The sequence below is a fragment of the Pelecanus crispus genome, chromosome 8 (genome assembly GCF_030463565.1).
Source record: "Pelecanus crispus isolate bPelCri1 chromosome 8, bPelCri1.pri, whole genome shotgun sequence".
In the NCBI taxonomy this organism is placed as follows: domain Eukaryota; kingdom Metazoa; phylum Chordata; class Aves; order Pelecaniformes; family Pelecanidae; genus Pelecanus; species Pelecanus crispus.
In genome coordinates, this window is record NC_134650.1 from 21,868,275 (window position 1) to 21,879,553 (window position 11,279).

General features: G+C 53.5%; 1 protein-coding gene across 1 annotated transcript; it reads right to left on the reverse strand.

Moving 5' to 3' along the window:
• Nucleotides 1-2,781: 2,781 nt before the first annotated feature.
• On the reverse strand, nucleotides 2,782-11,279 carry LOC142594206 (protocadherin alpha-2-like). The gene is made up of 3 exons (XM_075715690.1): nucleotides 11,189-11,279; nucleotides 3,838-6,290; nucleotides 2,782-2,820 (listed from the first exon to the last, which is right to left on the reverse strand). The coding sequence occupies exons 1-3, from the start codon at nucleotides 11,277-11,279 to the stop codon at nucleotides 2,782-2,784; spliced, it is 2,583 nt and encodes an 860-aa protein (XP_075571805.1).

Consider the following 11,279-nt stretch of genomic DNA (forward strand, 5'->3'; position numbering starts at 1 on the left):
CGCCCGCCCGGGCCCCGCACAGCTCCCCCCCGCCCCCCGGACCTCCGCCTTTAGGGCACCACGGCATGCGCGGGGTGCCGCCCCGCCTGGCCCAGCCCGCTGCATCCTGTCTCCCGCCGCCGCCCGCCCGCTGACGGCAGCCGTGACAGGGGCTCGGGGAGGAGCTGCCGCCCTCCCGCAGGCTCACGGAGCCTTCGCAGTCAACAGCGGCACCTGGTGTCCGTCCGCGGCTCCTTCTGCGAGCAGCCGCCTCCTGTCATCGTCCTGCGCCCTGCAGCGTGTCCGCTCGAGGAAGGACGGGCCGTGGCTTCGCCCACTCGGCCGACAGGCTTCGCGATTTCCCTTCGGAACATTTCCTTTCGTCAAAACCGGTAATAGTTGGTTCTCTTCTCTTCTGGCACTTTAATTGACATACACTTGCCAAAATGTTTTCTAAATGCCTACATTAACCCAGGAATCACATCTGGGAAGGTCTTCACTGAAAATAACCTACCGCATTTCCGATCTCCTGACTTTGTGTTGTCTATACGTTGTTGAGGAGGCATAACACAGTTTCCTCATTTATTTCTGTCTTTGCAAAGAGATTTCAGCTGTTTCCTCTACAGAAGAAGACTGTATCCTTGATCTTCCATCTATGGAAAGTATTCAGGTCTCCAGCAGAAACACACTCACATGGAATTTATTTGTGTTTAGTGCAGCAACGCTGAAAGCAAGCAGAAATTGCTTACTTTTTCATGGCTTTGCGACAGTGATGTAGCTGAGCATTCCCATGCACTCACCTTGGTTTTCATACAGTAAATAACAGAGTGAGGACATCATATTACAAAGAATATCTGTGTCTGTCCCTAACAGAATGGTTTTGCCTTTTTAAGTATAGGTCCAACCTAAGAAACCAGCAATGCATACAAATTCCAAAGACTTTCAACTCCATCAATGACTTCCTAACTCTATGTCTGTCTAAACATAACTCACATAGCACAAATCCTCTTGGAAGGGTGAAACAGCTCAGGGAACCTGAGCTCTCTAGTAGTCTTGATGTGCCTCAGTAAAGTATTATTTGTAAGTTTTATTCCCCACTTGTAGCTGCACAATGAATGACAAGTTCTTCCTTACCTTTTTAGGCAGGTAGGTACTCGCAGTACAGTAAAACAATGTGCCCATTACTGATGGAGAACAGCCACTGCAGGGTGCAGTACAGTCACCCACACATGCTGTAACTGAAGACAACACAAAAGGGTTGCACCACTGCTCTGGCAAGGTACAGTTTGTCTTACAACATGTTCCTAGGCTCCCACCACATAAACACATCAGGGCCCCTTCTCTACGCAACTACAGACACTTGCCGTTACCCTGCCACCCAGGCCAGGCAGCAACACAAAATGGATGATTTCACACAGTAGCAATTTGTTGGTTTCTACCACAGAAATATCAGTGATGCAGCAGGAGGTCAAACCAAAATGAAGATACCAAATGGTAAAAAAATCCAGGTAGGTTTGTTGATAGATTATCTTTAATTACACCTGTTGCTAATCTAACAGCTGTCTTGATTTATTTCCAGGTCTCCATTATCAGGGCTGAGATCAGGGATCACTGTTCACGATTTCAGGGAAGCAGGGCTGGAAAAGCAAATGCATTTTTTCCAGCCTCTCAAATCTCTGCTGTATTGCCAGTGTTTCTGTATCCACTTCTATGAAAGCAGAAACAGAAATTAAACCTGAAGCCTCACAGCATCCTCTCGAGGTAAACATCACCTTAAGAGTCTACAATACAGTGAACCACAGTGATGGCAAGGGGCTCAAGTTCTGAAATCAGTCAACACTATTTGGCGGCATGGCTCTCACCCACAATTACTGACACATCTCCTGAGAAAGGCAACCTAAGCCCCACTGCCTGTGGGGGAAGCAGGAGTTTCAGTGTCATCCCAGTTCATATTCACATGGTCATCATAAGGCACACACACAACAAGACACAAAGTAATAGTTTATTTTTAAAAGTATTCCCAGGAAAGGGAAAAAAAAAAAAAAAAAAAAAAAAAAGAAACAAAATACAAAGCCTACCACTGCAGGATACATGGAACTAGCAGAGTCAGGAACCATAGCTGAGGTGCTTCTACAAATATATTTGCCCACCACAGACAAGTCCTCTAGCAACACATCTTGCCTAATACAGCACTATAGCTGCGCATTTTCCACACCTACCTTGCTTTGTGCTCTTCTGCGATTAAGTACTTTGTATTAGAAAGTACATTTGCATCATACTTAGAAAAGGGTGACGTGAAATGCTGCTACTATTTTTTCCATGTCTATAGTAATTCTGTAGTACTTCATGAACTAATATATGCCATGCAAGGTGAACAGACAAGAACCTGGAGTACCAACTGTGGTCACCTTATGTGATCTCTGTTTCAGAGGAGAATCAAAAAGGACAGACTTCTGATTAAGAAAAGACTAGAAACTCTCACTTTGTAGCAGCCAAAGCAAAAAGTTCATTAAAACTGCCCTACATGCAAGACAGGAAAACATACACAAATGAAGACACTCCATACAAACTGAAAGAAGGCTGAGAGAAGAACTTAGAATTGTGATTAACTACACAGATGGCAGGAAAACCAAACCTGGTCACTTGAGCAAGACAATAAGGTCAACACTGCAGTCGGGCAGAGATCTTTGCCAGGAACTCTGCCATTTCTTAGGTCACCAAGGGATCTCAAAAAGTCATGGAGGGTGATGTAATGAAGATTATGGAAAATATTACCCTACGGAGCAGAGTTAAAATATAGGTCTACTGAGAACTGCAGAAAGAGTTGATGACCCTGAAGACCTAGGTGGGGAAATGGCAAAATATTTTCCATGCAGGACACCACAAAGTTGAGCAGATGAGGAAAAAAAACGTGGCTTCAACAAAGACTGTACCTAACTCTGAAACAACCATTTAAGGTTCTGAAATAACACCTTTGGCATAGAGAAAACAATGATGAAGATATATCAGCTCTGTTCTCGGTGCCAATCAAAAGGTAAGACTTATGAGACCACAGAAGAAAACAATGCATTTCATTCAACTTTGTGGTAATATAAGGTTCACCAACACTTTGAATATTTTGTGGACGTTCTCCCCTTCTTAACATGGTGGGAAGAGAGAAGACCAGGAAGAGTTTCGGAGAAGTCCAGCAGGATGACCAAAGATTTAGAGTACCTTTTGTCTGAAGAACATTTCCACGTGTTAAAAAATAAAAGACTGAAAAAGAATACGAAATCAGAACTAGAAGAATGGTCTTCAAAGCAGAAGTACCGTAAAGAATGATAAGGAGCAAAGACATGAAAAACTAGACTGGGCAACACCACAAGAAAACACATACAACTTCAATATGTCCAATATTCAGGATGGCTTTGGGCCGGACATTTCCACACATACTTTAAATCCCAATTTATGTTCTTGATCTCCCCATCTCCTCTGCAAAAAGATATGAGAATCTACAGAAAAAAAAGCAGCCAAACCTATCAGACCTCAGCTATAAAAAAAGGAGTAAATGATCATGTGACAATATGAGCATGGAGGTCATGACGCCATGGAAAATGGCTGCAGAACAGCGCCGATCAATTCCGTGCCAAGGAAGAGAGGAAAGTGGTGCAAAAAATTGCAGTACTCAAACAGCTTGCAGAGGAAGAAGACACAAGGAACACTGCAGCCAGTAGTCAGAGAGTAAGCACCCGCCAAGCACCCACCGCCCGCAGGCCCCGGCGCCGGAGCCCGGCTCACGCCAGCGCCTGCCCACGGCGCGGGCGACAAGGGCGACAAGGGGGAAGGGGCGACAAGGGCGAGAGAGGGAGGGCCACTGACCGTGTCCAGGAGAGCGGGCGGCTCCGGCTGCGTCTCCTTCGCCGCGGGGCCGGGCGGCGGCGGGAAGTTGGGGCTGAAAACCATCAGGTCGCTCTTGCCCGCGCCGTCCGCCACGCACAGGCTCCGGCTCTGGCGCTGCGAGTACGACCAGCTCCCCACCTCGCTGGCGCACACCAGCGTCGCCGGCCCGGGCCCCGACAGCACGGCCGCCCGCGGCGCCCACCGCGACGCCCCGTACAGCACCACCGCCAGCAGGAACAGGCTCGACACCGCGCAGATGGCCACCACCAGCCACACGTTCGTCGTCGCCGTCGCCGTCGCCGCCGCCGCCGCCGCCGCCGCGCCGCCCTCCGCGCCCGCCCCCGGCCGCAGCCCCGCCCCCGACGAGGACGAGGACGAGGACGAGCCCGCGGCCGCCAGCGCCGCCTCGGCGCCCTCCACCAGCGACACGCTCAGCGTGGCCGTGGCCGAGCGCGACGGCTCCCCGTGGTCCCGCACCACGATCACCAGCCTCTGCCGCGGGCCGTCCGCCTCCTCCAGCGCCCGCGCCGTGCTCACCTCGCCGCTGTACAGCCCCACGCGGAACGGGCCCTTCCCCCGCGGCTCCCACAGCTCGTAGCGCAGCCACGCGTTGTAGCCCGAGTCCGCGTCCACCGCGCGGATCTTCGCCACCACCTGCCCCGCCGGCGCCCCCCACGCCGCCCACGCCCACAACGCCCCCGAGCCCGGCCCCGACGCCGCCTCGCCCGCGGACCCGGGCCCCGGCCCGCCGCCGGCAGGCGGGAGCAGCGCCGGCGCGTTGTCGTTCTCGTCCACCACGAACAGCTGCACCGTGGCGTTGCCGCACAGCGGCGGCTCCCCCGCGTCCACCGCCCGCACCTCGAACTGCAGCACCTGCAGCTCCTCGTAGTCCAACGGCTGCAGCGCCCACAGCCGCCCGCTCTCCGCGTCCACCGACACGTAGCTCGACGCCGGGCGCCACCCCGCGCCCACAGCCGCGCCCCCGACGCCGCCCTCCGCCACCGAGTAGCTCACGCGACCGTTGCCCGCCTCGTCCGGGTCCCGCGCCCACAGCCGCGCCAGCTCCGCGCCCGCCGCGTTGTTCTCCCGCGCCAGCACCGTGTACACGGCCTGCGCGAACGCCGGCGCGTTGTCGTTCACGTCCGACACCGGCACCCGCACCCCGCGGCTGGCGCGCAGCGGCGGCGCCCCGCCGTCCTCCGCCCGCACCTCCACCTCGTACTCCGGCACCCGCTCCCGGTCCAGCGCCTCCCGCAGCACCAGCGAGTACGAGCCCGCGAACGTCGCCACCAGCCCGAACGGCGCCGCCGGCCACACCGCGCAGCGCACCCGCCCGTTCGCCCCCGAGTCCCGGTCCGACACGCTCAGCAGCGCCACCACCGTCCCCACCGCCGCGTCCTCCGGCACCGGCACCGACAGCGACGTCACCCACACCTCCGGCGCGTTGTCGTTCACGTCCACCACCTCCACCACCACCTTGCAGTGACCCGACAGCGGCGGCGTCCCCTTATCTGTCGCTTCGATTTGTATCTCGTATGAACGGACGTCTTCGAAGTCCAGGGCGCCCGCGAGACGGATCTCCCCCGTCTTCGGATTTAAAATGAAAAGGTTTAACCCCTTTGGAGGAAAAGTATTGCTCGCAGTGAATGTCATTTCTCTGTTGCTTCCCACGTCCGGATCCGTGGCGCTCACCCGCACCACCAGTGTCCCCTCTGCAGCGCTCTCTGGCAGCTGCACTTTATACACCGACTGGTTGAACTGGGGCGCGTTGTCGTTGGCATCCAGCACCGAGATCACCAGCTCCATCGTGCCCGTCAGGGGCAGACGGCCCCCGTCACTCGCCGTCAACACCAACCGGTGCACAGGCACCGTCTCGCGGTCCAGCGGTTTCGCGAGCACCAGGAACAGGGATTCTCGGTACTCTTCACTCTTCTGCAAATCCAGAGAGAAGTGTTCGGTAGGGCTGAGTGTATAGGAGAGCTGCGCGTTGGCTCCGATGTCTGCATCCGATGCCCCCTCCAGCGGGAACCGAGAACCCGGCAGCGACAGTTCCGCGATGCTGAGGTTTTTCCGGGCGGCGGGGAAGAGCGGGGCGTTGTCGTTGATGTCGGTGACCTCCAGCTCCACGTGGAAGACGCGCAGCGGCCGCTCCACCAGCACCTCCAGGCGCAGGGCGCACGGCGCGCTCTTCCCGCACAGCTCCTCCCGGTCCAGCCGCGAGCTCACCACCAGCGCCCCGCTCGCCCCGCTCACCTCCACGCTCGCCCGCCGGCCCTGCGCCGCCAGCCGCAGCCGCCGCGCCTCCGGCTCGCCCGCCTCCAGGCCCAGGTCCTGCGCCAGCCGGCCCACCACCGTCCCGGCCTTGGCTTCCTCCGGCACCGAGTAGCGCACCTGCCCGCCGCCCAGCGCCCAGGCCGCCTGCAGCACCAGCACCCGCACCACGGGCCCCCAGCACACGCACATCGCCATCGCCGCCGCCGCCGCCGCCGCCCGCCCGGGCCCCGCACGGCTCCCCGCCGCCGCCCGGACGCACCGGCTCTCCTGCCCGCCCCGCGCCGCCCCCCCGCGCTCACAGCCGGGCTCTCCGCCGCACCGGGGCGGAGCCGCCTCGCCGCTCCGCCGCCGTTTCTGAGCCTGCAGCGACACCGTGTGCTGCTCCGCCGCCTCACACGCTCCCCACCATCGCCCGCGCCTCCGGCCCCGCGCTGGTCATCTCCTCTGCCGTCTCTTCCTGCTCCTCTTTGTTTCTCTTCTTTCTTTTAATCTTACCTCCTCCCTCTTATTTCTTTTTCCTTGCTTGTTTGTTCTTTGCTTGCATAGATTCCTTTCTTTTTTTTCGTCCTTTCTTTCTTAATTTCTTCCCTTTTCCCCCCTTATTTCAATGATCTCTCTTTGTTCGCTTATCTCTTTCTTCCTTTCTCTTCCCTACCTAATTTCCTCGCTTTCTGCTATCTACTTTTTCCTTTGTCTCTTTCTTCTTTCTTCTCTGCCTTTTTTTTCTTTCTCCTTTTCGTTCTTGCCCTGCCGTACACTACCCTTGCCTCCCCTTTACCTTCTCTTTCCGTCCTTCTCTCTTCTTTACCCGCGCTGGCAGTTCACCACTCGCCTCCGGCGCCGCGGCACAGACCATCAAAGGCGGAGCCATCAGCGCTAATCACGGCGCAACAGCGCCGGAGCGCGGTACTCCAACCAAGGCGGAGGCGCTTAGGGACCAACGCCGTTCAGCGTTTAGAGGTACGGTCAGTGCGTGCTGGTCATCTCCTTTATCGTCTCATCTTTCCTTCCTTTCTCTTCTTCCTTGCTTTCTTCCTTGCTTGCTTTTTACTTGCATACAGTCCTTCCTTTCTCTCTGCTTTCCTTCTTCATTTCCTTCTGCTATGCTCCTTTTTCTCTGTTTTTCTGTCTTCCCCTTCTCTTTCCTTCTTCTCCTTTTTTTCCTTTACCAAAGTGTGTTCCAAATGTGTACACCATGCTCAAAACGAAGCATGGACATGCCCTTTGGCAAGAGCTCTCCTTCCTTCTCTTCACCGCTTTTCATCAAGCCTTGCAGAGCATCCCTGAGAACTGAAGATGCCGAGGTCCTCAACTCCATTCAATGCCTAGGGGTAAGGTCGGTGTGTTCTAGTAATCGCCTCTATCATCTCTTCCTTCCTTCCATCCTTCCTTCCTTCCCTTCTGTTCTTTCTTTCTTCCTTGCTTGCTTTCTACTTGCATAGGTTCCTTCCTTGCCTTTTTTCTTTCCTTCTGTGATTCTTCCTCCTGCAAGATAATGTTAGTGCACCCTGGTAATCTCCTTTATGGTTTCTTCCTTTTTTCTCTTCCTTGTCATCTTATTTCCTTAATTTCTTCCTTGCTTCTCTCTTTCTGTCACTCTTTCTTTCTTGCCTTCCTTTTTTTCTTCCTTGCCTTCTTTCTTTCTTCCTTTCTCTCCCTCATCACCTTTCTGTGTACAGTGATAGCGTCCCTGCATCCTAGTAAACTAATTTATTGTTTCTTATTTTATCTTCTTTCTCCCTACTGCTTGCTTTGTTCTGGTTGGCTTTTCTTTCTCTCTGTTGTGTGTTCCTTCCTTCTCTGCTTTCTCCTCTTTCTCCCTCTCCTCTCTTCCCAGTCCTTCCCACACTTCTCTTCGTCTTCCCTCTTTGCCTCTGCTTTGTCTCCTACCAACATGTTTTCTATATGACTACATCACTTTTGCCATGTGGCGCGGACACGCCCTCTGGCAAGACCTCTTTCCTCTTCCTCAACACTTTTCATCAGGCCTTGCACAGCGTCCCTGAGTACCAAGGATGCCAACATCCTCAACTCCATTCAGCACGTAGAGGTAACGTCAGTGCATCCTGGTAATTTTGTCTCTCATCTCTTCCCTCCTTGTCTCTTCCTTCTTCCTTTCTTCCTTGCAAGCAAGCTTTTTCCTTGCATACAGTCCTGGGTTTTTTTCCTTCTTCCTTTCTCTGTATTTACTTCCTTTTTTCTTGTTCTTCTTCACCTTTTTCATTCACCTCTTCTTTTCTCTTCATCTTCTTTCTCTTTCCTCCTTCTTTTCCTTCTCTTCCTGCTTTTTTGACTTGCCATGCCCTATCCTTGCCTCTTCTCCTTCCATCCTTGTCTCTTCTATTTCCCCTGTAGTAAAACATTTTCTACATGTCTACACCATGCTTGACATGAAGCCTGGATGTGCCCTTTGGCAAGAGCTCCCACTCGTTTTCCCTTCTGCCTTCCATCCATCCAGATGGGGAACAACCTTCCTGCTTTCCTCCCATCTATGCAAGACAGACAGACTGCCCCTTCACCTCCCCATCCCTCCCCTTCTGGGGGAAGGCCACACCCTTCAGCCTCCAGTCCTCTCAAAGAACCCAGCAAAGAACAGGCCATCACATGGCAAAGAACAGCTCTGCTACCCTCCAATAGTTTGACGTCCTTCTTCTACTGAGGTGCCCAAAACTGCACACAGTACTCGAGGTGGGACCGCACCAGTGCAGAGTGGAACAATCACCTCCCTCAACCAGCTAGCAATGCTGCGTTTCATGCACCCCAGCACGCGGCTGGCCCCTTTAGCTGTCAGGGCACACTGTTGACTCATATTCAACTTGCCATCAACCCAAACCCCCAGATCTCTTTCCACGGGGCTGCTCTCCAGCCTCTCATCCCCCAATGTCTATGTATAACCAGGATTACCCTGTCACACGTGCAGAATCTGGCACTTGCTCTGGTTAAATTTCATATGGTTGGTGATTACCCAGCTCTCTAGTCTATGCAGATCTCTCTCTAAGGCCACTCTACCCTCGAGGGAGTCCACAGTTCCTCCTAATTTAGCATCATCGGCAAACTTACTCAATGTACATTCCACTCCCGCATCCCGATCATTTATAAAACCATTAAAGAGCACTGACCCTAAAATCGAGCCCTGGGGAACCCCACTGGTGACTGGCCGCCAGCCTGATGTAACCCCATTTACTAAAACTCTTTGACCCCAGGCCGTCAGCCAATTGCTCACACAACAAATTACGGACTTGTCTTACAACAAGTATTATGACAGCTGTATGCTGGACATTTTATCCAGAAGGGTACTGTGAGAGACAGTGTCAAAAGCTTTGCTAAAATTCAAAAAAACACCACATCCACTGGCTTCCCTTGCTCAACTAGGTGGGTGACCTTGTCATGGTTAACAGGGGAGGTCCCTGATGACTGGAGGCTTGCCAATGTGACGCCCATCTACAAGAAGGGCCGGAAGGAGGACCTGGGAAACTACAGGCCTGTCAGCCTGACCTCGGTGCCGGGAAAGATTATGGGCAGGTTCATATTGAGTGAACTCAACAGGCAAGTGCAGGTCAACCAGGGGATCAGGCCCAGCCAGCATGGGTTCATGAAAGGCAGGTCCTGCTTGACCAACCTGATCTCCTTCTATGACCTGGTGACCCACCTGGTAGATGATGGGAAGGCTGTGGATGTCATTTACCTGGACTTTAGCAAAGCTTTTGACACCGTCTCCCATAATATTCTCCTTGGGAAGCTGGCAGCTTATGGCTTGGACGGGCGTAGTCTTCGCTGGGTAAAAAACTGGTTGGGTGGCCAAGCCCAGAGGGTTGTGGTAAATGGAGTTAAGTCCAGTTGGCAGCCGGTCACGAGCGGTGTTCCCCAGGGCTCTGTTTTGGGGCCAGCCTTGTTTAATATCTTTATCGATGATCTGGATGAGGGGATTGAGTGAACCCTCAGTAAGTTTGCAGATGACACCAAGTTGGGTGGGAGTGTCGATCTGCTCGAGGGCAGGACGGCCCTGCAGAGGGACCTGGACAGGCTGGATCGATGGGCCGAGGCCAACTGTATGAGGTTTAACAAGGCCAAGTGCCGGGTCCTGCACTTCAGTCACAACAACCCCATGCAACGCTACAGGCTTGGGGAAGAGTGGCTGGAAAGCTGCCTGGCCAAAAAGGACCTGGGGGTGTTGGTAGACAGCCGGCTGAACATGAGCCAGCAGTGTGCCCAGGTGGCCAAGAAGGCCAACAGTATCCTGGCTTGTGTCAGGAATAGTGTGGCCAGCAGGAGCAGGGAGGTGATTGTTCCCCTGTACTGGGCGCTGGTGAGGCCGCACCTGGAATACTGTGTCCAGTTTTGGGCCCCTCACTACAAGAAAGACATGGAGGTGCTGGAGCGTGTTCAGAGAAGGGCAACAAAGCTGGTGAAGGGTCTACAGCACAGGCCTTATGAGGAGCGGCTGAGGGAACTGGGGTTGTTTAGCCTAGAGAAGAGGAGGCTGAGGGGAGACCTTATCGCTCTCTACAACTACCTGAAAGGAGGTTGTAGTGAGGTGGGTGATGGTCTCTTCTCCCATGCAGTTAGCGATAGGACGAGAGGAAATGGGCTCAAGCTGCGCCAGGGGAGGTTTAGGTTGGAAATTAGGAAAAAATTATTCACGGAAAGGGTAGTCAAGCATTGGAACAGGCTGCCCAGAGAGGTGGTGGAGTCACCATCCCTGGAAGTAATCAAAAAAAGGGTAGATGTGGCACTTTGGGACATGGTTTAGTCTAGTCTACCCTTAAGTGGTTTAGTGTGGACTTGGTAGTGTAGGTTAATGGCTGGATGGATGATCTTAAAGGTCTTTTCCAACCTAAACGATTCTATGATTCTATTCTAAAAGGAAATTAGGTTAGTTAAACAGGACTTTCCCCCATGAACCCATGCTGGTTATGACCAATGACTGCAGTGCCTCTCAAGTGTTTTTCAGTAACTCCCAGAATAACCTTCCCTATCATCTTACCAGGCACTGATGTGAGACTGATAGGCCTATAATTACCAGGGTCTTCCTTCTCACCCTTACTTGAAAATTGGGACAACAACATTTTCCAGCTTCCACTTGACTGGGGCCTCTCCAGGCTCCCAAGACCATTGAAAAATAATGCAGAGATGTCCCGTGATAACAT

Coding starts and splice junctions, on each gene's coding strand:
- LOC142594206 (XM_075715690.1), bottom strand. CDS start 11,279: ATGTTATCACGGGACATCTCTGCATTATTTTTCAATGGTCTTGGGAGC. Junction 6,291..11,188: donor AAGCTGGAAAATGTTGTTGT/CCCAATTTTCAA, acceptor CCGTGGTGCGGG/TGCTGGTGCTGCAGGCGGCC. Junction 2,821..3,837: donor CGCCCGCTCTCCTGGACACG/GTCAGTGGCCCT, acceptor TTCCCCACCTAG/GTCTTCAGGGTCATCAACTC.